Source organism: Centroberyx affinis, unplaced genomic scaffold, assembly GCF_046629955.1.
Source record: "Centroberyx affinis isolate AG114_WGS23_722 - 3 ecotype Tasmania unplaced genomic scaffold, CSIRO-AGI_Caff_v1 ptg003790l_1, whole genome shotgun sequence".
Classification (NCBI taxonomy): Eukaryota; Metazoa; Chordata; class Actinopteri; order Beryciformes; family Berycidae; genus Centroberyx; species Centroberyx affinis.
Window position 1 is genome coordinate 383,115 of NW_027281658.1, and position 24,025 is coordinate 407,139.

A 24,025-nucleotide genomic window follows, 5' to 3' on the forward strand; every position below is an offset into this window, starting at 1 on the left:
AGATTTTGAATGCAGGACTTTTACTTGTAACAAAGTATTTTTACACTGTGGTATTACTACTTTTACTTAAGTCAAAGACCTGAATACTTCTTCCTCCACTGTCTTTAAATGAATGGAAATTGTTATATTTGATATATTTAAATGTATCAATACACAGGATATGATGTTAATATCTATTTAATGGGTCAGCACTAATGTTATTGCAAACTGAGGAGCAGTACAATGTCATGCAAATTAAACAGGAAACAACATATAGGGAATGATCATATATTATCTTAGTAGCCTATATTTTTTTAGATTAGTATTAGATCAATACTTAGCCCGGTAATTAAACGTTATTTGTTGTATATTACTTGCGTGAAAATGGTAGGTGAAGGCCTAAAGGTGAGAGTTCAATATTATTTTCTAAAATCACCGCATTCACAAAGTAACGATACATAGGCCTAGATGGCGATATTTCAGTTAGATGAACTATCATGAGAAAGGCCCACCAGAAGAAGAAGAACCGTGCACTCTCGTAGATTCTCGCGACAACGCCTGGCTTCAAACTTCCCCATGAACCCTTGCGGTTCCTCTTTCTAGCCGGCGCCTGAGAATGGGTACGTGTTTTCATGCTCGGGTCGGAGAGAGAATCCTTGTCCATCAGATGTTTTACAGCAGGAATATTCCAATAATGGTTTGCCATATTGAAGCTAAATATTCTATTAACCGATATAATCTTAACTTAGTTGCCTGCTGCGAGTTTTTCTTGTTTTAATGAAATAATTCTAAACTGATGTCTGATTTGCTCCAAGATGGCTGCTCGCATTGGCCGTGTAGCTACAGATGCTGAACTGCGCTTAAATCGCACACATTACCAGTGAAGCTATTTGTTAGTATTCGCGGAGGTGTGTTCGCAGAAATATAAGTTGCCGACTTGCATGGAGCCTTTTTAGAGTTTTTAATGTGACTGTGTGCTGCCTAGCATTAACTTTGTCTTTCTTGGACGCCAGGCTAACGGAGAGAAGCTGTAGTCGAGGCAGTTAGCATTAGCGAGCAGGCTCGTTGTAAGGATCATGTCATGCTATTTCATTGACACATTATATAGAGCAGCGTTTAGTGATAATCTTGATTACTGAATAAGACGGTTGAGTACACATAACGTCATTGAACTAGAAGTTGCGGTTGTAACTAGTTAACTACTGACTGAATAGCGAAGCATGTACACAGCTTAGCAAGCTAACCCACACGACACTAGCCATGTGCAGGGATCTGTAAGTGCTTGAGTGACATGATGAAACTCTTAATGCGGAATCCTACTTAAGTATGGGGAAACCTACCTTGGAGAACTGATTGCTCAAGCATAGAAAATAGTCTGATTAAAATGCCACGTGATATTCTTTCATTTAACTCATTTTTTTCTTACCCCTCATCTTTTCCCCAGGTATCTCGAGGGACAACTGGCATAAACGCCGCAAGACCGGCGGCAAGCGCAAGCCCTACCACAAGAAAAGGAAGTATGAGCTTGGGCGCCCTCCTGCAAACACAAAGGTAAACAGTGGCTGCCTGCTGAAATCAGGCTTTAAATTGTTATATCCTGGTGTTGCGTGGGTGATGAAAACGTGACCTTAGGTAGGCCTTTTTTGGACCGTTTTGGTTCAAAGTTTAGGGCCTACCAATGTCAGGACTTGTCATAGTTACTCTGACACGCTGCAATACATGCTCAATGGTAGTTTTTCCATTGACCATTGGAACTTTATATTTAACACATGCTAAAAACCTCTATCATACTGACCGTGTAACATCTTCTTCGGTTAGATTGGACCTCGCCGCATCCACACAGTGAGGGTCCGCGGTGGAAACAAGAAATACCGCGCTCTGAGGCTGGATGTTGGCAACTTCTCATGGGGCTCTGAGTGTAAGTTTCTCTGCTTTGGTCTCATTCTAAGTTTGTATTCTCCTGTCTGAAGTGTTCTTTTGATGCGGTGCACATGTCTTTCCATGAAGATAACTTTGTCCAGTTCTGCTACTGAGTGCAAGTGATGCTAATTAAGACTCTGAGAAAGACCAGTTACCTATATTTACACTTTTAATTATATACTTACGGTACCCTGTTCTTGGCTTGTAACTAAAATGTGAAATGTGCCCTGCTGTTACTAATAGTGCTTGATCTTCTGTACACAGGCTGCACACGCAAGACCAGGATCATTGATGTGGTCTACAATGCCTCCAACAACGAGCTGGTGAGAACCAAGACTCTGGTGAAGAACTGCATAGTCCTCGTCGACAGCCTTCCCTACAGACAGTGGTATGAGGCTCACTACGCCACTCCTCTGGGACGCAAGAAGGGGGCTAAGCTGGTATGTGGATAAACGATTTGATCCAAATACCCTCATCATATTCAAGGATTGCAAAGATGGCAGAAGCACATTAACTTCTGCTGTGGCTTTGTTGTTGTGTAGACAGCATGAGGCCTGTTATAGGTTTTAAACCCTCAAGTTAAAAGATAACAATAAAACAAAGTCTTTCTATGAAGATAACTTGTCCAGTTCTGCTACTGAATGTTAGTGACGATATTTACGACTCTGAGAAAGACCATGCTTTCACAGCTATAGGCTACGAACACTGTTTTTGTAGTGATGACTATACACAGTTGACCCAAGATGGATCATCTCCATTTCAAGTGCTACATTGTGGACCAGTGTGGTTCATGTCCATCTAATGAGTTTCTTTTCTGCCATAGACTCCTGAGGAGGAAGAGGTTCTGAACAAGAAGAGGTCAAAGAAGACCCAGAAAAAGTTTGACGACCGTAAAAAGACCTGTAAGATCAGCACTCTCCTGGAGGAGCAGTTCCAGCAGGGCAAACTGCTTGGTGAGTCTGACATTTACATGGATTCACTGTGTTCTGTAAACGCTTGTCCTTTAGTTTACTATCCGATATGACTTGAGTTTAAAAAGTAGGAGAACAGAGTAGTTTTGTTCCAAGTGCCCTCATCTTGTTGTTCAAGGATCGCCAAGATGGCAGAAGCACATTCACTTCTGCTGTGGTTTTGTTTTTGTGTAGACAGCATGAGGCCTGTTATAGGTTTTAAACCCTCAAGTTAAAAGTAAAGATAAAACAAGGTCTTTCTATGAAGATAACTTGTCCAGTTCTGCTACTGAATGTTAGTGATGATATTTACGACTCTGAGAAAGACCATGGTTTCACAGCTATAGGCTACGAACAGTTTCTTTTTTTTTATTATTTTTTTTGCTGTAATGACTTTAGCAGCCCCTGAAAGCCAGTGAGACAACTTTTATATAAATTCCCCCATGTTTCATTCCAACCACTATCAGCTCATTTTAGGAATGAAAACTGGAATATCTCCGGCCTCTGGCACATGATTGAAAACCACTCAATTTTTTTTTTTTTATAAAACAAAGTCAAGTCATACCCATTTCAATATTGAAAGCACAAGAAACAAAAGCCCTGTTCACACAGGACTAATATTACCCGGGAATATAAAATGACTCATAACACTTGGCGGGGACATGTTTTCTTTTTCTTCAAGTCAGAAAGTGTCAAATTTGATTAAAATGCTGACTTGGCATAGTTGTATCGGGAGCATGGGTGACTTCAAATGTCATTGCATGCTGTTCAAAAGACACTGAGGTCTCTTGAACAGCATGCAGATGTTGGGATTTTAGACTGTACTGATTCCTCAACGACCTTTTTCTGAAATGATGTGACTGCAGCTTTGTTGCCTGTTTTTGGCCTTGTTTAACCCCCTTTATTGATTCCATCGTCTCCTCTCCCCCTCCCTGCAGCCTGCATCGCCTCCAGACCCGGCCAGTGCGGCAGGGCAGACGGCTACATCCTGGAGGGCAAGGAACTGGAGTTCTACCTGAGGAAGATCAAGGCCAAGAAAGGCAAATAGATGTACAGCTGTTTGATACGTCAATAAAATCCAAACGTCCCGGAACTGTGTGCTGTCTTGCTTTTCTTTTTCTTGGGTTATTGTAGAAAAGGTCCCTGCTGTGGGTTTAACTTGATACTCTTATCATCGCACTGCCAAGTGACTGGGCCGCCGTTTCCCTGACGGTCCAATCTCATTCCAGTGCTAAACTAACCTCAGGCAGCAGAAGGGCTGGGCCACATAATGGCTCCTCCCTTTCGAAGGCTGAGAACAAACTGCAAAATTGACATAAAAGTGCTTAATATTTTGTCGTGATCATTGGTTTTGTAGCTGTGTTGAATAAAGCAAGCAACAAGACAGTGCAATTGTTGATCTTTCTTACACTCTACTTAAATTTGTAAGTATGCATAAATGCCAATGAGCTGAGAAGATTGGAGGCTGAGGGCAATGCCAGGGTTCTTATGCTTAAAAAGGAAATTGAGGAGTTTGAAAACTGCACAATAAGTTGGGCAAAGTTATAATGTCCTGATGTAAATGCAACTAGACATTCTGACAACTACACATGATCCCTGTCATCTCAAATATGCCATTTTCAACTGAAGAATAATCATCATCCACGGAGTGATATGACAAGTTAGTAGGGGCAAGATGACTATAAATTGTATTGTAGACCAAAATCTTCAAATCAAGGAAGTAAGGTCTGGGGGAAAAAAGGAGTTTTTAAATTGAAACTAGGATCTCTGTAGTGCTGATCAAAACTAGCTCATGGATTTCCTAGATTGAGCTGTAAGCAAGTACAGGGCTAGCAGAGTTTAAAAGGCCCAAGTGTTGGTGTTAGCAGTGACATACTGGGCAGGCAGATATGCTGTATTTCTCTTGCCAAGGTATTTGTTTCACTAAAGAGGGCAGTCATCCAGCATTGTAGATTTCACTATCAGTAAATCAAGTTTTTGGAGTATTGCTCTCTGTTTAGGAGCTTCTCACACTTCAAAAGAGTGAATCTGTGTCATTCCTACCTGTCAGTGACCACATAGTTTTCTCTTGGTTGCCTTAGTTTTTCTCCTGTCCCTTTTTCAAGTGGCTCTATGCAAAATACGTAATAAAAATACAATTCCTCATTTTTGTGATGGTGGCTCTCACGGATTATTGATCCCTGGACCCACTTCTACATATTTTACTGGACTGGTATACAGTTGTAAATGGATATCAGCCTGTCTGCGCCACCTGCTGGTAGATGGACTGCTGTACAAGCTGTTGTATATGTAATGCTCCAGTGTTTTAGTATAAATACATTGGCACAGCACAGCTCAAAACTCTGCATTGAATGATGAAAATTATAAAGAATTTGAGATCTCAACTTAGGCTTTTTTTCCTCTATGTATATTTACTTATAATTTTAATGGTAAACTTGATACCTGTATTATAGAGGAATAGCAGGGTATTTCCCACGAATGAGTTGTAGTAGTTGGGGGTGGACTTGGTGAATTGGGGGCCCTTGGCAAAGCAAGTATGGGGCCCCCTGAATCCCAAACTTCACCCTCTTCAACCCATCCTATATATACAGTATATACTGTATGTACATTACCTTCCAGTTGGGGGCTGAGCAAAGGGAGAGGGAGAAGGACAAGAAGACTGGAGCTGATCTCTCCTCACATGGTGTCACTTCTGATGCTGATCATCCTCCTCATTATTACAGGGCTCCACACTCCTGGAAAACCTGGAAAAGTCATAGAATTTTAAAATGGTATTTTTCAGGCCTGCAGAAGATATGAAAAATGGTAAAAGGGAGAAATGTTTTGGGGAAAAGTCATGAAATTTTATTTGTTAAGTTAATGGGTTTTTACTGTCAAATGTCCCAAAAAGCTGTGGCTGTCTCTGAAACAGTCCAGACCTCCGTGTTGGAAGAAGATATTGTTTTTTGTTAACAGAGTTAAAATAATATAATCCTAGTTAGTGTAGTTGATGGTTACTTTTTAATTCAGTCTCATTGTAAATTTGAAAAGGGGTCATGGAGAAGTCATGGAAAAGTTTTGGAATCTGTGAAAAGGTGTGTGAACCCTGTTTATTATGACTGTTTCTAATATGAACTTGCCCTTGGCTCTGAGCATCAGTCGGCACAGCAGCTCATCACCATCACTGTTGCTGCAGTGAAGCTAATGCTCCTGAACTGGCTCTGGCTGAGCTTGGAGACAGTGGGGATATTGTTAGCAGGAGTTGATTCTTTGATGGAAAAAAGTTGTCAACAAAGCTTTTATTTTCCCCTCTCTTTTTTGGTTGTCAGTGCCTCTTGGGCAGCTTTGATTCATTTTTTCTTTTACCGGTACTTCTCTTTCAGCAGCAGCTACAGTGGCAAGGAAAAACCATAAACTAATTTTTCCAGTAAGTGAATTTATTTTAAATTGGTGAAAAGCATTCGGTATCCTGAGGCAGTCACTTTGCCTGATGGTAAGACCGGGCCTGGTATAGTGTAATTTTCCATGTACTTAGTTGCTGCTGGACTTGGTCTGATGTTATGTAATCATGACCTGCTACTTACAACAGTCACAAGCATAAACACCTGCAGAGCAGTAACACAGTAATGTTTACACTGGAGATCCAGATCTGCAACCCGGTTTGAATATTTTCTGTTTCAAAACAGAAATATACGTGGTTTCACCTGAATGTTGGAACTAAAGTGATTGGAATGATTTTTCTTTTCTCTCGTAAAGATGAGGTACAAAATTCAGTTAAGTCAAGTCAAAATATGTGAAGCAAAGGCATGGAGAGAAATCAAACACACTTGATAAACACATGGATGATGAAAAAAGGGGAAAAAATCGTATCACATATCACAACAAATATTCATTGTATCTCATTGCAGTTAAACTTTTTGTTACCAAGTCATTTCAGTGACACGGGGGTTGCCACATCAAAGGTACATCTAGACATGTAAAATAACACCATGAATAAAATATAATCATGAATACACTAGGGTTTATGATAAAATCCAAGCTCTGTGGGGAGCATAAGATTGGTTCAATAAGATTGAATGGTGCAGGAAGTGCAATCCTCCTAACTATAAAATTCTCATATTTCCCCTGGGCATAGTTATAGTTTATTAATATTAGTATTAGTATTATTATCTGAACGGTGACTTCTGGTGGTCAAACTGTAAACACAAAAAACATAACTACTTCTAAATTCGTCTTTTTAACTTTTCAAGCTGAAGCAAGCACACTCATTTTCAGCTAGCCCACACATTTTCTCCAGGAAAGGTACTGTTCTACTTATAGATTATAAATACTATTATTCTTATATCTTGGTATATGAGCCGGTGATTGGATTTATATCTGTATGCTACTATAATCTGTAAAAGCCTATGGTAAAAGCAAACAATGCACATTCTGGACTAATTTCTGTAAATATGTTACCTCCGCCTGGAAATTTTACAAATGTATACATTGCACATTATGCACATATTTCTATATTTTAAGTAATAAATGTAACCATTATTATGTTGGATGGCATTAGTATCTCGTTGTGAAACACACAGAGGTTAGGTTAGGTAAGAAAGTAGGGCAAAAGTCATCTCCGGTTGGTCCAGAAACGTCACGTGGTTGAATCCGCTGCTATGATTGGCTGGGAATTCAGTCGTTTTTATGTAGGACAAAGGTGGTGGTCGTACACAGTGCAGCTAACGTCTTCACAGGGAAATCACAACAATGCTGTTCAACAAGGTAAATGTCGTTACATTATAACACACCAGCATATTTTCAAAGTCTTATTTAATGAACGACAGATACAAAGTCGCAGCATTTTGCAAACTAGACGTTTCTGTTCACTTAACGTTTTCTCTTTTACTGTCAACCAAGAGAAGGCTTTGCTAGCGACGTCATTGGCTAACGTTAGCTAACTTAACAGTGACAATCAGTATTAAGTACATATTTTAAGACAGTTTCTTGCAATATTTTTACTTCGAAGATGTCAAATATGTAGCTAAATAGTGAAGTTGCGAGCAACGAAATGTCAAAACAACCTACGTTATGTCGAGGAAAGATGACGTTAAATGTTTCATCGATCCAGTCTGATGTGCTAACCTTACAGAATCCCGTTAAATGCTGGTCAATTGCTAACTACCACATTTGACAGTACGTGTAACGTTAGTTAAGTACTGTTACTTTGCTGATATTTTACTTAAGTAGAAGTAAAACTAGTGTAAAAAGTAGCTCATTTAAAGTGTACGGAGTTACTTTTTTTGTTAGATGTGATCCTTTCCATGCAATGCAATTCTTAAAGCACAAGAGGACAGAGTTCAAACTAGGTTCTTTTAATTGGAAAATTGGAAATTACAAAATAAAGTGCACAAACATAGTAAATCCAGATTACTCTCCTTTGCTGAATGACTGTTAACTGCAAATGGTTCCACCATTTATCAATTTACGATTGCCCAGTTTCTGTTGCTTATGGGGAGTCTACAAGCTCTGTACTCTGTTATGTGGTTTAAATGTAACAAAGTGCAATACTTAATTATAAACATATTAAGTAAAAGTAAAATTACTGACTAAATACTCAAAAAAGTCCATACACAAAAAAGCTACTCAATTATAGTAATGTGAGTAAATGTGATTAGTTACATCCACCCTTGCTTATGAAGGTTAAACCTCAGTAAGCTACAGATTGACTCTTCTCCGATCCCCTGCTCCTCCAGGTGCTGAGAGCCAGTGTGCAGACTGGGATCCGGCTCCAGAGCTCCAGTGCTGCAGCCAGCGCAAAGGCAGCCACTGGTGCCCCGAAAGCATCGCCCGGGTTCTCATTTGGTGAGTAGGATGCAAAAGCGTCAGTGCCTCAGGGTTATTTTTAGACTGTGTTTTGGAGCTGCTCATGGGCTTCATGTCTGCTTTGGCCAACAGAGCTGACGGAGCAGCAGAGAGAGTTCCAGCTGCTGGCGAGGAAGTTTGCCCGTGAGGAGATTGTTCCTGTTGCGCCGGTTTATGACAAAAGTGGTGAAGTGAGTATAGCTTATAGATGGTAGCACGCATAACAAGAAGTCCTTAAATGTTTTTGAAAGGTCTGCAGTCATTATGCAAGATCCAAAATCATTGCTGCATATTTTTTCTCACTAATAGATGCCATATCTAATATAACCCATTTTACAGTATCCTGTCCCCATCATTACGAAGGCATGGGAGCTTGGTCTGATGAACTCTCACATTCCAGAGGAATGTGGTATGTTGTCGTCTCACTTGCTGTTTAGTTTTGATTGGTCTTTTTTGTAACCTTATCTGCCACATTTTGAGCTTTGTGTAGCTTTAGCTTTGTTGCTTTGTTTTCAGGTGGAATGGGCTTGTCCATTTTCGACGCCTGCCTCATCACAGAGGAGTTGGCCTATGGCTGCACAGGAGTACAGACTGCTATTGAGGCAAACTCTCTAGGTGTAAGTTGAAGTTGTTCATCAAGGTTGCTGGAGATCTGCTAACCCTTATTTCACCAGTTCTTTCAAAGAACATGGCTTGAAGCAAGGGAGGCTTATATACAAACACAGCTATACACCAAGGAGTGATATAGCTCCGACATGTGATGCTGTCTAAACACAAGAAAGAACATTACACCAAAATTTTCTTAAGACACTATTCTTGCAGTGTGGCCTTTTTTTTTTATCAGAAAAAGTTGCATACTGTACCTCATAGAATATCACTCAAGGCCTTTTCTGAATTGTGAGGATCCACCAGTAAATTCAGCATACAAATGATCCACTTAAGCTGCTCATAAAATCTCATCTCTTAGATTTAGTTAGACATGACTTTGAATACAAGAGAGAATGTTCTATATTTGGGCAAAAATGTTCTGGATTCTGTGTCTATAAGGCGTTAAGACTTCAACCCCAAATTGTTCATAATGGTTATATATCACGGTGGTTATTGCCCCCATTAGAATAAAGTGTTGTCAACCTCTTCCACACAGCAAATGCCTGTTATTCTTGCTGGCAATGACGCACAGAAGAAGAAATACCTTGGAAGAATGACCGAGGAGCCACTTATGTGTGTAAGTACTTCATTTTAGAAGCACTTCGTGTTGTCATCAAGGAAAACTGTTTTACATCCAGTGTTTCCCACAGGTTGGCAGTGCAAAAGGGATCTGTTCTTTATTCCTGTATTCAATCCATTCAAATAATCATTCAATGGGCTTTATGTTGTTTTTTCAGTATGCTGCACTGATATGAACACATTCTACAGGGGCACAATGAAATAACGACAAAACAAACTTTTACAAAACCAAATTACAGCTTCATATTTGCTGTGATGGAATATCTACCTCAGGCAATTTTCAAATTTGTGGAAGTTGTTTTTCATACTGCAAAGACTGAATGGCAGAAAATGGGTTTTTCTGAACATAGGAAAACAAACCCAAAACCACCAGGAATAATGTGAAAGAGAGGGGCAACCTGGACAATTGGCACAAACCACCAGTATTATCCTTTAAAGTGTCTTGCACCAGGCTGTGCAGTGTGAACTCCTGTGCTGTGTGTTTCGGCAGGCGTACTGTGTGACGGAGCCGGGGGCAGGCTCTGATGTGGCGGGCCTCAAGACCCGAGCTGTGAAGATGGGAGACGAGTATGTTGTTAACGGACAGAAGATGTGGATCACCAATGGCGGGAAAGCTAACTGGTGTGTAGCTACAGACATCAAGCTACCGCTGCTGTTACTGCACTCTAGGAATACAGATGTGCTAGACATAGCAAGTACAAAAACATCAGCACTTATCTGTTGTTTTGAAAGGTATTTGACCGTTTGTGTTTCTCTCCATACTCCTAGGTACTTCCTCCTGACCCGCACTGACGCAGACCCTAAATGCCCAGCCAGCAAGGCTTTTACCGGCTTCATCGTTGATGCTGACACTCCAGGAATTCAAATTGGACGGAAGGTGAGAACAGGGTGACCGGCTGGAGGCTCTGAACTGGTTTTCCATTAAGACCCAAATGATCCTTTGAGTTGAGACTCATTGCATTAAATGAAAAAAATATGAATCTGTTTTGTATGAGAAATCAATGAAGAAAATGAGTACACTTTAGAAAAGTCACTCAAGTGCTAATGTGATGTGTTGCTGTTTAAAAAAAAAAAAAGTAAAACTGAAAAAGGGTAAAAATCTTATTCATACATTCCCAAACCCCAAAACACTTGCCTGTCATGGGAGTACAAGGTACTCTTATACTTGATGTGAAAAGTTTGTTTCCTAAACTTATTCAGCAGTTCAGATTTTTTTTTTTTTGGTCACAGTAAGCCAAGAACAAATATGTGGTTTAGGCAGTGAATGGTGACGCATTAACTTCCAGGAACTCCATTCACCTTTATGTTTGTTTGTCTAAAAGGTCGCTAGATTACAGTTATACCAAAAGCATGTATAGGGAATATTCCTGATTGTCCCAAAATGGATTTATGTCCAGGGTCCTGTCTCACGAACCAAGCTTAGTGGGTTAGGGAGCTAACTTTGGGCTTGACCCTGGCTTTTCGGTCTCAGGAATGTGGCTCACTTAACCGGGGTAGATCACCATGGTAACCTATGCTGCACAGCTAACCTGCTCTGGAGTAGCTTCAGTTCAGGCTACGGGATCAGAACAGATAAAAGAGCCGCCTCCTCACCAATCAGCTCTCTGGAAACCATTCCCACAGGATCCTGATATGAACAAAAAACAATTATTATGCCCATGTGTCTGTCTGTCCATGTAGGAGATGAACATGGGCCAAAGGTGCTCAGATACCAGAGGCATCACCTTTGAGGATGTGAGGATACCCAAGGAGAACATCCTCATCGGAGAGGGAGCTGGCTTCAAAATTGCCATGGGGGCCTTCGACAAGACCAGGCCACCAGTAAGTCAACTGCCTGCAAGTGCAGCATACTGAACTGTAGTTCAAGTAATAATCCACAACATTTTCATATAAATAAATAGTGCTGGGCGATATGGTTGAAATCAATATCACGATAATCATAAGGATTTTTCCTGATATCAATATATATCACAATATGGTTAATGTATGCAAAATCACGTTAAATAATCAAATTAATGTTCATCTCATTGAACCGAATGGTAATGGTAGGTGTGATGTCAAACAAAACAGAAATATTCAAATAATATTCCTACCATACCTCATTTTATGAGTTTTTAAGTAAAATTTGCTTGTCATCATCAATTTAGACAGCAGAAATGTGTGTCACGATATTAAAATATCTTCATATCATCACGATATGATTCCACTGAAAGACGATAAACGATAATATTGAATTATTTTGCTATTCTCTATCAACCATTGATAAAACACATTAGTGATTCAACCTCTAGTCAGCTCATGAAACCTTTTTCAACAAAATTACACTTTTTCCATACTTTCTTGATTGAATGCATGTTTCAGCACTATTCTGTTAATTTCTGTATAATGCTTGTACGTGTCATCAGCTTCTCAAACAACACTCAGTGGATTTTCTCACTAAAATATCTAGTAGAAAATCTGGGATCCCATCGCTAAAATCAAGCTTTTTACTGCCTTAAATTCAGTACCCATGTCCCTTGTATTTATTGTTACTATTTGTGAATATTTGTGTGTTCATGATGTTCATTAATGTAACGCAGGTGGCGGCAGGAGCAACAGGCCTGGCACAGAGGGCGCTGGATGAAGCCACCAATTACGCTTTGGAGAGGAGAACCTTTGGCAAGCTCATTGCTGAGGTTTGTCACATAACTCATATTCAGGATTTCTAAGGCAGCAGCAGAAAGTCACATGATTCCTAGGTGAATAAAAGGAACATTGTCAAGCAACACAGGCTTAATAGAAACTGATACAGATACTTGTTGCTTCCATGTTTGGTTGAACAGGTTTACTGGTTTCACCATACAGTGCTGTTTGAAAAAACCCCAAATGCAAATAGCAGTGACACTGCACTTTTATTACTGTAACTACCATAATTACAGCTTGGTCAGATGACAACGTAATTATACAGTGTTCAGTACAAGGATGTTCAAATGTGAAGACACAAATGCAACAAAAGATGCTACATGCTCACTGTGTATATATATATATATATATATATATATACTGAATATATATATATATATATATATATAAATTCAGTGTGTTTATTAAACAAATGTCAGAAGATTTAAAATGTAGTATTACATTTTACATGTTTCTTTGAAAACCGGGGTTATTTCACTATGTTTTAGCATTCATTAATAGCATTTTTTTTACCTTATTTTTGATAAACAGTCTTTACCAGGATATTTTTTGACCAAATAATTGTTCCGTGAAAATTTGACACTGGCCCCTGCGTACTTACAATAGACAGACAGGTTCAACAAGCTTCTCTGTCTCTTCCTTGCTCACAGCACCAGGCAGTGTCTTTCCTGCTGGCTGAGATGGCCATGAAGGTGGAGCTGGCCAGGATGGCCTACCAGCGCTCGGCCTGGGAAGTGGACGAGGGCCGCAGGAACACCTACTACGCCTCCATCGCCAAGGCTTTCGCCGGAGACATCGCCAACCAGGTGGCCAGTGACGCGGTTCAGGTATTTGGAGGCAACGGCTTCAACAGCGAATACCCAGTGGAGAAACTGATGAGAGACGCCAAGATCTACCAGGTGGGTGGCGTTGTGTTTTACATCTCATCACTGCTGGCAACATTACAAGTGTTTGGGAAAACTTCACACTCTAATTTTGGGATCTGTCTCTGCTTTGCAGATCTACGAGGGCACCGCTCAAATCCAAAGACTGATCATCGCCCGCGAACACCTGGGAAAATTCAAGAAATGAACTCTGCATGCCTGAACAGATTGTGCTCATTAAAATGTCCTTTGTTGTAACATTTTTTATAAATATATTCATGCAGATAGATCTGATCAAAGCATCTCAGGATACAGTGCAAAATGTCGGTTGCCTTACGTCCAGCACTTCTTCATGCCTTGCTCTTTTTGTTATCACAGTTGACTGTAACCAATCAAACAAATGTAAAATAGAACAGTAATGCCAGTGTGAACATTTTCTTATTATACCCCGACTACCAGATAAACAACTTGTTGAATTTAATAAACTATGTATAGTAAGAGGAACATGTTAATTTATGGATGGTGTCTTATGATTTCATTATTAAACAACTAAACGTGAAAATACATTGTATTGTTTGAAAATGGCAGCCTGCCAAATTGAGCAAAGGGACGATCGGTAAGGTTCGTAACAAGGTTGTCATTTTAGATTACCACCTGATATACAGTGAGACATAAACAAACCAAACTAAAACTCAGAGAACCTTTGCAGGTATGGATACAGATAAAATGCTATTATGGCAATTTATATTATTGGGAAGGAACTGGGGAATAAAAACAGAAATCACAAGCAAGTTAGGGAAAAGTGTGTAAATTCACCACCTGCTTGCATTGTGCATTCTATATTTCATCTTTATCTGTAGAGCTTATGAACACTTGTGTATTTTCAGCAGGAAGGCTGAAATTTGGGCAAATGTCAGTCAAAATTATAACAAATTGTTATCAAGGGAGATAATCATGACCCCTGTCTCTGAAATAACCAAAAGTAAGTAAGTTATATAATAATAACCCATAGTCATGATTAAAATAATGAGCAATAAATCTGCAATGCCCAAAATTTGAGGAGTGGAAATGAATGGAAATCTTTCTGAATGAATTGTGTAAAGGTAAAAATAAAATGTTTACATGGATGTTTACAAAAGTTGAAACAATATCACATTCACATACCTGCCAACACTCCCGATTTTCACGGGAGTCTCCCTATTGTTAACCCTTTCTCCCGCTGTGCTCCCGATTGGTAATTTCTCCCGTTAATCTCCCGATTCCATAGTGATACAAATCAAATGGGTGTTTCTCAGTTTCTGTGGGGGATATGTGTCGTGGTACCTGGCAACCCAGCCCAGAGGCAGAGGTGAGCGTGCGCGGACGACCCTGCCTGACTTGTGTCACTCGTCACTGCGCTCGCTCAAGCCCCCCATTTGCCACTGAAACCAGGTCCCAAGAAGAAGAAATACACTTCCACACGTCAGTCCACTTGGTGCGAGACCTTCCCCTTTCTAACCGCGAGCCACATCAGCAAACTTGTAAATGTACTAGCTATTTACTCGCTATTTTGTATAAACCAAGTGGCATAATCTAGAAATATCAACACTGACTGAATGCTTGCTTATCTGGTATAGAAACTGATTTTCTTTCTTAGTTACTGGAAAATGGAAATGGAAACTACCATGGTAAACAAACAAACCACTTTGGTAGGGTCATATTTGATATTTTAAGTGCTTTTTTTTTTTTTTACATTTCATACTGCATTTCATTCTGGTATTTCTAGATTGGATTACATAGGCTATTAATCTCTGTGCGAGGTCACAAATGCAACTATATTGTACAATAATGTACAATAAATGTACAAAACGCACCAGAAAATAGTTGTTAAAGGCAGATTTTGATTCCCCCCCACCCCACACCCCCCCGACAATAGACAATGTATAGCCTATCCATTCGTAAGAAAATCTCCCTCTTTTTCACAGCCTAATGTTGGCAGGTATGCATTCATCCAACATGTCGAGACCATAGAGATAAAACAGTGTTAAAAGTGTTTTATCTCAGTGTTCGAGACATTTCAGAGCTGACTTCTGTTTACAGTTTATCAATGACGGTGTTTCTAGAACCTACGTCAGGTGATGACGTTGATGACGTATGACGTGGTAAAAGTGCGACGCCTGATCATGAGAAAAATTGCAGAATGGTAACCGGCTCACTGTTTAACTAACCCGTTTAAATGTCACTGTTATTTGTAGTGTGTGAGATATGTCATAGCCGCAGGTCTTTGAATTGTGCACCGTCTCCGTTTTGTTAAAGATTTGCGTCATGTTGACCGTCAATCTGTGAAAGACAGCTGGTTATGTGGCTAAAAAGTAGCTAGCCTTGACGTTAGCCGCTAGCTCGTTTACAACACAACCTGTCAACAAGACGGCTAATGTTTTCCTCTTGTGTCATTTAGATAACATTGTTGAACTCAGTGTCACCTTCCGTCAATGAATGCATGCAAGCTGTAACATACCGCATCAAAGTAGCGCTAGTCAGAATTTGCGACCTGTTTCTGTGTTTTTAACCTCAGGGGACCCAAGTGAAAGATGTTGTCATCAAGCCCGACGCTCCTAACTCTCTCCTGTTGGACAAACATGCGGACTACATCGCTGCCTACGGCTCCAAAAAGGACGACTACGTGAGTAAACCCTGGCTAGTTGAATAAACTTAGTTTAAGACTAGTCTAAGCCTTAGACTGGTCTTAGATTCTCAGGTTAGACTAGTCTAATTAAGACTGCATAAATAATAAGACTGACTTTTTTGACGTAGTTAGGAAAGTTAGCCACCCTTCCCCCTGGCTAAGCTTGAGTTAAGAACTTTGTTGCTACGGCAACAATGAGTCAGCATAACAGTCAGAGTGGGAAGTTTATATACTGAAGCTATTTCATACAAGATGGCAAATCTTTGGTTTTTGGAAAGAGCCTTAAAGAAGAGAGCGAGCCTTTAGAGAAGGAAACAAACCATTAGAGATCTACAACAATCAAGAAGTAGTGGAGTGACTGTGATTTCCTAGAGAAACCATCCTTATACTTAAATCTTAAAGTCAGATGTAGACTAGGCCTGTCTTTATGCAGCTGGTTTGACATGTTTTCACTCTTTGGTCTGATAACGTCTTTTCCATGGGATGTAAAAAGGAAGCAGACGCTGTACTCCCATTCACTCCCTGTCTGTCTGTGCAGGAGTACACGCTGTCGGAGTACCTGAGGATGAGTGGGATCTACTGGGGGCTGACGGTGATGGACCTGATGGACCAGCTGCCCAGGATGAACCGCCAGGAGATCACAGACTTCATCAAGGCCTGTCAGCACGAGTGCGGAGGCATCAGCGCCAGCATCGGACACGACCCCCACCTGCTCTACACCCTCAGCGCCGTGCAGGTGGCTGCAGTTTAAATACATCTTATTGTTCATTGACTCAAAAGACAGTCAAGATGAAGCCTATTTGACAATTTTATGGTTTCTTAACAAGTTTTATCCTAAAGTGATATATTTGCTTATGTTCTACCCCTTGTGAAACCCTACTCTATACTTTTAAATATACCTTTAGGTACATAGAATTGTTTTTTTTAAATTTAACAAGCATTTGCACCTTAATTGTAGGCGTGTATCAGAATAATGTGTATGTGATCGAGAATATTTTGATATATTTCTTCCCAACAAATCATCAAATAAGATCAGTTAACGTTAGTCAATCATTTATTGTCACCACTTGCTACCACACCCCACAGTGTATTTTGGTGGAAGTCAAAGGAATATCTAGCTAAACCAGGTATAAACGTTTAAATATTATTGAAATAAGTGCTGCTATTTTTTGCCAATAAGCAAGGTAACACTAAGAGTTTGATGTGATGTTCTCTCCTCTAGAAAGAGAGAACGAGAGAACAGCATACATTGTGTCTAGTTTACAGTAAAACCTAGTTTATCTGAACCTCAGATTTAACAAAAAGAATGGGCAGAAAATGAATTTGAATGGACTTAAGTCTGAAATTTCTTTGCATCTCAGTGGTCCATGTATTTCATTCTCTAGAGCTGCCTCAGTTCCCAAGTGTTTCAGATGAATTATTTTCCCCTGCAGCATCTTCATGATCCAGGAGATATTTTTATTGAAGCTCCCAGCAAAACGCCTCTGTTGGCATCAGATATAGATCTGGAGCTGGAGCTTGATTTCTCTACAACTTTTGTGTTCATCTTCTCTCTGGTTTTGACTTTTGACTGGACTTTTGTCTTTTTATATTTGATCTCTCCGTCAGATTCTGTGCTTGTACAACAGTGTTGATGTGATTGATGTGGACAAGGTGGTGGAATACGTCAAAGGGCTGCAGCAGGAAGACGGCTCGTTCGCAGGGGACAAATGGGGTGAGCAGAGCTTACGATATATACTGTATATTCTTTGTTTTGTTTTTGTTTTTTTCCAAGAGATACATGTGCTCCCAAATGGAAAAATTGGAGAGTAGTCAGAAGGATTTTAGGACCATGGTGAAAATGATAGAAAATATCCAACACTTTGAATCTGAAGCTGAGTATGTGCTTCTTTTCAAATTAATAGGTAGCATGGATTTATTTTTAACAACATATATAATTGTCAGTATACCTCTGTAGAACACTAGTGAGCTAAAATCCGAGTTAAGAGATTATAGGTCTTCTATTTATCTAAATTTAGGTGTGCTATAAAACTATTAAAAGTGTAACATATTGTGTTATTCAATAACTGTTCTCTGTCTTTACAGGAGAAATAGACACAAGGTTTTCCTTCTGTGCGGTTGCTACTCTTGCGTTACTGGTAAACACATTTCGATGTGTGCAGTATTGCTTTAGGTTGCATAATTTTAACAACACTGCCTGCTTTTTTTATTCATTGAATACATAGTAATGAATTATTTGTCCATGACTGTTGGTCTTCTGTTCTTTCCAAGGGCAAGATGGACATGATAAATGTTGACAAAGCGGTAGAGTTTGTCTTGTCCTGTATGAACTTTGATGGAGGGTTTGGCTGCAGGCCTGGCTCCGAGTCTCATGCTGGCCAGGTAAGTCCACTCACTTCATAACTTCATGCTGTCCTATTGGCTTTACACAATATAGTGCTCTTATGAATCAGCAATGAATAAGCAGCATGCAGAGGATTTTGAGAATTATTCACCACAGTTGGGGAAGTTACTTTTACAAGTGATTAGTTTACTTTGTTACTTACCTTAAAAGTAACTAGTTGCGTTACAAAGTTACTCTTTATTAGAAGTAATATGTTAGAGTACTTTTGTGCTTGTGCTGCCAAGTGTTGTTGATCATTATTTAAAATGCAAAGGAAGACGGTTGCTCTTTTTTTAAAGCGGTAAACCAGTCTAATTTCATCAGCATGTTGTCTGCACAAGATGCAACAATGAGAGAAAAATAAAGGTAATGAGATTCTAATTTCAAAAGGTAACGAGTAACAGACTACAAGAAATGAAAAACAAACACATTGAGTAATCTGAGTATCCAGCACTGTGTTAAACACATTAAGAGTGCATTAAAATAGCGCTGTGGGGCTGCTGAAAGGTTGTCAGTCACAGGTTGTCACTGACAGGATCGGGTGTGCTCAAGCTGTAGGTTGATGACTGGAGGATGGCTGGTATTACATTTACAGCAAGGCACTGAACCCCAAAACGCTCCAGGCGACCCTGCTGTCTGGCCTCTCTGTTGAAATACCTGAGTAGCGGGCTGAGTGTGTATCTAGGAGGGATAAGCGTGAAAACATACTCAAGGTACTTAGTGGAAATCTACAAATAATATCATCGTCATCTTCAAAATCCCTCTCAAACAAAACGTGTCTGCTGTCTCTCCTCCTCTCCGTCAGATTTACTGCTGCACCGGGTTCCTGTCCCTCACCGGTCAGCTGCACCAGGTGAACGCTGACCTGCTGGGCTGGTGGCTCTGTGAGAGGCAGCTGCCGTCCGGCGGCCTCAACGGCAGACCGGAGAAGGTTGGTTTCCTAGGTTACCTGTATGTTGAAATGTTACACTGTCATTCCTGTTGTGTGGTTTATTCAACTAATCAACTAAAAACACCATCCAAATTTCAATTTCGCTGTACTTCCACCAAGCTTCTGACCCAGCAGCACTGGTTTTTCTCTCTCTGTGCGTCTCCCTCAGCTCCCAGATGTGTGTTACTCGTGGTGGGTCTTGGCCTCGCTGAAGATCATCGGCAGGATCCACTGGATCGACAAGGCCAAGCTGCGCTCCTTCATCCTGGCCTGCCAGGATGAGGAGACGGGAGGTTTCGCCGACAGACCGGGAGACATGGTGAGCTGTCCTGCACTTCTTTTCTCTGCCTGAATGCATTTTCCCCATTGACATATTTCTCTCCATATTTTCCTTTTAAATATCTACCCATAAGCCTGTAGTCAGCCACTTGTCCCCTGGTACTGTTTACTCTTCCCTAGGTTGCCCTCATTTTCTTGCCTTCAAATCTTATTCCATACTCTCTCACACCTTTGTATTAAAGTGATCCTAAAACTCATATGAAGGATTCCCACTCAGGTCTGGAAAGTCTGGAAATATATGGAAAAATAATTTAGTAATAGGTCTTTATGTTTGGAAATTGCAGAAAATAGTTTGGAAAACTATTTACTGTCCCACAGATTTTCTGTGGTTTTAGTCCATTGTCATTTCACATATTCTGATATTTAACTCTGTGAAGAATAATCTTCATCTATAGAGACTTTTGACAGAGTTCATAGGGGCAAGATGACTATCTATAGCATTAATCATATTTAACAACAAAATCTTAAAATTAAATCAAGAATTTAAGATCTGAAGGTTGAACACCAAGATGGAGACAAAATAAAAAATAAATAAATACAGGATCTCGCCAATTATCACTTTAACACTGATAGGCCTGAACAAGGTGACACATTTGTTACTGATTGGATAGGACGACATGTTTACTGTTGCCTTGTCTCTCTCTTTGCTTCTCTCTCTCTCTCTCCTCTCTCTCTCCTACAGGTGGATCCTTTCCACACTCTGTTCGGAGTGGCAGGTCTCTCCCTTCTTGGCGACGAACAGATAAAGCCAGTGAATCCTGTGTTATGTATGCCGGAGGACGTCCTGCAGAGGATAGACCTGCTACCGGACCTCCTGAGCTAGCCAATCCCCCCCCCACCACCACCACCACACCACCCACCACCACTACTGCCCCATCGAACACCCCCTCAGCTACACCCCAGCTACCCCAGGAGCCAGGGACGGTTGTTGGGAGCAGAGAGAGGACCATCACACACGTTAGGGTTAGCTGAAGTCTACAGACACATTTTAGATGCAGGTTTTGCTCTCCGGTCACTGAAGACATTGAGAATAAACAGAGTCGCACAGTTCTGATATGATTCCTCTGAGCAGTTCTGGTTTAATCCTTCATCTGCGTATCAAGTGAATCTGCTTTCTTGTTTTAGCTGCTAGGGAAGGAATGACAATAGGCTGTTTTTTGGAAGGAAACATTATGAAACCTTTTAGTAACATTCCTTAACATTCTGACTTGCTCGCTAATTCAAGATGTTCTGTGAGGAAAAACATTGAAACGGTTACCAAACTCTTCTGGAATTGTTTTCATTAGTTTTGCAGCTCTTCCCTGCCCTCCTCACTCCTCCTCTGTTTGTCTCTGCCCATGAAAAGCTGGCCAAGGCGGTTGTTACCTTAGTTAACTTGGCCGAGGACAGTAGAGGCGGCTCTGATTTCCTTCCTCTCTTCCTCGGCTAAGCGTGGATCACGTTCGTTGTTTGAATGAATAAGGAATGTTCTGTCTTACTCTAAAGGTTTGTACATTTGACCCTGAAAGAATATCATGATTATGATTAATACCACAGTGACGTCAGGTGAGGGCAGATGAAGGGTGGTGATGCGCCGGTGACCGGCACACAATACACTTGATTTGTAGGTAAATAGTTAAAAAGGAAGTTACAGTAGATCTGTGATTTCATTGCTTTTATGTTCTGTCTCTAGGGGCATAAGAAACTTCACAGCTCTCTCTGCTTGACAGTGAATTTGTATGAGGCACCAAATCTCTCTGTTGTCTCTTTTTTTTTGGTTTAGCCTTTTTTCTGCACCTGCTGTTTCAGATCAAATAACTTCCGCCTCTTAAAAGTAACAGCTTATCAAGGTCAAACCCCCATCCTGTTTACACTAGAGCAAACATACTGTTCACTTCGAGAAACGATCACTGTGCTAATAGGCCTCGCAACTGGAGATGCAACAGGGGACTTTTTGCAAAAAATGTTTTTGTTTGTTTTGTTAATCGTTTTGTTAATCGTGTTGCTGCATTGTACTAACTCAGCTTGAAATACAGGAGTTTTTTTGGCAGGAACTCAAAGGACTGTGATTGGTTGGTGACTGGAAAAACCCAATGCTATAAGACATGTTAGGATCAGCATCTGTTGCCAAGTATATTTTATGTTTTATCCACAATCTCAGCTACACTATTTATTTAAGTTCTTGTTACTCAGTCCAACAACTTGCATGTGCAAAACCATAAAATATCTCCAGTCTTAAGCGTTCATGATTCTGAAGCTTGTCTGTCATAGCTATGATGAAGTTAACGTTTTCTTATCTTCTTGATTCTGTTTTTGATTTTGTTTTTCCTTTTGCGAATAACCATATTGATATGGTGACCGATGTTTATGTCAGCTTGCTGCACTCTTGTTGCCTGAATGATATCCACTTGTCTTACTGGACGGAAAGCTTGTTTGCCGTTTGTGAAAACTGTTCAGTGTCGACATTGTTACAGATAGAATATATATCACATGCGGAAACTATCAGTTGTAGGGCTGTCCCCGACTAAAGTAATTCTTGGGTAATAAATGGCCAAAAGATTTAGCTAACTAATTTAATAGTTAATTTGAGAAATCTCTAAATTTGCTTTCCCAACATTGCTATGCAAATCAAGGAACTCATTCCCTTAACAAAGATTGATGCTACTTTTGATCCTTGTTATGATGCCAGAGTAGAGATTTTTAAGGAAGTTTCCAGGAAATGTGCTACTTATAAATTCATAAAATCTTTAAAAACAATTCAGAACCTAGTCGACTGACCTGAGCAACCCATTAGACTGCTCATCTGTGTTGTGGGGGCTGCTCTAATCCCATACAAGCCACATATGTTTGCACAACTGTATGTTTTAATATTATTGTAAGTAATGACATTGGTGTGATATCTTGGTCGGCAATAAATGCGTATGATTTCCCCTGAAGTGTGATTCAACTCATCTTTGCACTAAAAGATCCTAAAGAGCATCAGCACAACAAACACTTCATGTATACCCACTGAATCTTAAATGTCTGTGATATGAGTCATGTTTAGCATATTTAGCACATTTAATTAATTTCACCAGGTTGGTCCCATTGAGATCCAGGATTTCTGTCCTTTAAGGGAGAGCTGGCCAAGACAGCAGCTGCACATTTAGCTACAGTCACAGTTAGCATGTTTGCTTTAGCTGTTTGGCAGTAGCATGCTTGCTGGTGTGATTTCTTGGCATGTTGATATGTTGGCTTGTTAGTGCTTTGTGTTTGCAGCATGCTAGCTTGATAATCAAGGACCCCTAATTTAGTTCACATTAGGGCCACCGACCCCCATTTGATCAGATTTTGTCTCTCGGATCCCAAATCTGAGAATTTTTTTATTGTTAGATATGATTTTGTCCAGAATTCCACGACTATCTGTATTAGAGGGATAACAGAGAAACTATGATCAGAACAGTCATTCTTCTACTATTCTCTAAGTGAGTTAACTTCTTGTAAATTAAATAATGCTGAAGTTTAACAATTCATCAATTTGCTGGGGACCCCCTGGAACCCCCTCAGGGATCCCTGGTGGTCCCCAGACCCCACGTTGAGAACCACTGGTGTAGGTGACCATTTAAAAAAAAAAATCATGTTTAATGCATGTGAATTTAATGGAACGGCATAAGAAAGGTGGCCTTTTTCCAATTTTGCTTCACATTGTGCAGAATGGGAGAAGATTTTTCACTTATTTCATACTGCATATATTTAATTCTTCTGGTATATTTTCATATCATACATATTTTCATATTTATTTTCTTTGTGTGTTCTACTGTTGCTTTGCACACCGTTATGCTGTAATTCATATTTATTCATACTTTTCATTCATACATTACCACTTGATATGTTCTTGACATGTGGGAATTATCAGTTGCATTATGTTTAATATCGCCTATTTGTAATATTCTTACTTACATTTAACTTTTCTTGATGTATCCTATTACTATCTGCTGCTCCAATTTCCCCATGGGAATCATTCAAGTTTCCTTCTCTCTTTTCTTAAACATATTGTTGTTGGTACTTGGTCGATGTGCCTAATTGTAAACATAGGTGTTGTTGATTTAAAATGGTTTGGTTGTGCATTTTGAAACCTGCACCAATCACTCTGATGCTTTTAGCCTTAGCAGCAGCTAAATTTAGCTGATGTTTGTATGGCTGTCACCAGACAACCAATTCATGGATCAGAGTTTCATCTGGGCTTCAGACTACATCTGAGGTCCAACAAGCGTTTAACAAGCGCATGATAAAACGGACAGTATC

The 24,025-nt window shown here is 40.0% G+C and overlaps 3 protein-coding genes and 6 non-coding genes across 10 annotated transcripts; all 9 read left to right on the forward strand.

Moving 5' to 3' along the window:
- The first annotated feature begins 550 nt into the window (after positions 1-550).
- Positions 551-3,942, forward strand: LOC139662446 (small ribosomal subunit protein eS8). The gene is made up of 6 exons (XM_071541142.1): positions 551-599; positions 1,424-1,530; positions 1,798-1,897; positions 2,164-2,339; positions 2,723-2,852; positions 3,788-3,942. The coding sequence occupies exons 1-6, from the start codon at positions 596-598 to the stop codon at positions 3,895-3,897; spliced, it is 627 nt and encodes a 208-aa protein (XP_071397243.1). The 5' UTR covers positions 551-595; the 3' UTR covers positions 3,898-3,942.
- LOC139662451 (small nucleolar RNA SNORD55/SNORD39) lies at positions 1,263-1,339 on the forward strand. Its single transcript, XR_011696648.1, has one exon. It is a non-coding gene; the product is annotated as a small nucleolar RNA SNORD55/SNORD39 (small nucleolar RNA).
- Positions 1,584-1,691, forward strand: LOC139662456 (small nucleolar RNA SNORD46). Its single transcript, XR_011696653.1, has one exon. It is a non-coding gene; the product is annotated as a small nucleolar RNA SNORD46 (small nucleolar RNA).
- On the forward strand, positions 1,976-2,044 carry LOC139662453 (small nucleolar RNA SNORD38). Its single transcript, XR_011696650.1, has one exon. It is a non-coding gene; the product is annotated as a small nucleolar RNA SNORD38 (small nucleolar RNA).
- LOC139662455 (small nucleolar RNA SNORD38) lies at positions 2,505-2,572 on the forward strand. Its single transcript, XR_011696652.1, has one exon. It is a non-coding gene; the product is annotated as a small nucleolar RNA SNORD38 (small nucleolar RNA).
- On the forward strand, positions 3,107-3,174 carry LOC139662454 (small nucleolar RNA SNORD38). The gene has a single exon (XR_011696651.1). It is a non-coding gene; the product is annotated as a small nucleolar RNA SNORD38 (small nucleolar RNA).
- An 81-nt stretch (positions 3,943-4,023) lies between the features above and the next one.
- Positions 4,024-4,152, forward strand: LOC139662452 (small nucleolar RNA SNORA35). Its single transcript, XR_011696649.1, has one exon. It is a non-coding gene; the product is annotated as a small nucleolar RNA SNORA35 (small nucleolar RNA).
- A 2,752-nt stretch (positions 4,153-6,904) lies between these two features.
- On the forward strand, positions 6,905-13,998 carry acadm (acyl-CoA dehydrogenase medium chain). 2 transcript variants are annotated; one of them, XM_071541144.1, is made up of 12 exons: positions 7,501-7,592; positions 8,564-8,672; positions 8,766-8,863; positions 9,012-9,081; positions 9,189-9,289; positions 9,817-9,897; positions 10,390-10,520; positions 10,668-10,776; positions 11,580-11,720; positions 12,479-12,574; positions 13,232-13,480; positions 13,581-13,998. In XM_071541144.1, the coding sequence occupies exons 1-12, from the start codon at positions 7,578-7,580 to the stop codon at positions 13,650-13,652; spliced, it is 1,272 nt and encodes a 423-aa protein (XP_071397245.1). In that variant the 5' UTR covers positions 7,501-7,577; the 3' UTR covers positions 13,653-13,998. The 2 variants fall into 2 exon arrangements, with proteins under 2 accessions (XP_071397246.1, XP_071397245.1); XM_071541145.1 differs by lacking the exons at positions 7,501-7,592; positions 8,564-8,672 and adding an exon at positions 6,905-6,916 and having other exon boundaries at positions 8,768-8,863.
- A 1,592-nt stretch (positions 13,999-15,590) lies between these two features.
- rabggtb (Rab geranylgeranyltransferase subunit beta) lies at positions 15,591-22,668 on the forward strand. Its single transcript, XM_071541143.1, has 9 exons — positions 15,591-15,626; positions 15,999-16,106; positions 16,648-16,845; positions 17,718-17,823; positions 18,195-18,247; positions 18,381-18,491; positions 19,298-19,423; positions 19,593-19,742; positions 20,445-22,668. The coding sequence occupies exons 1-9, from the start codon at positions 15,624-15,626 to the stop codon at positions 20,583-20,585; spliced, it is 996 nt and encodes a 331-aa protein (XP_071397244.1). The 5' UTR covers positions 15,591-15,623; the 3' UTR covers positions 20,586-22,668.
- Positions 22,669-24,025: the final 1,357 nt, after the last annotated feature.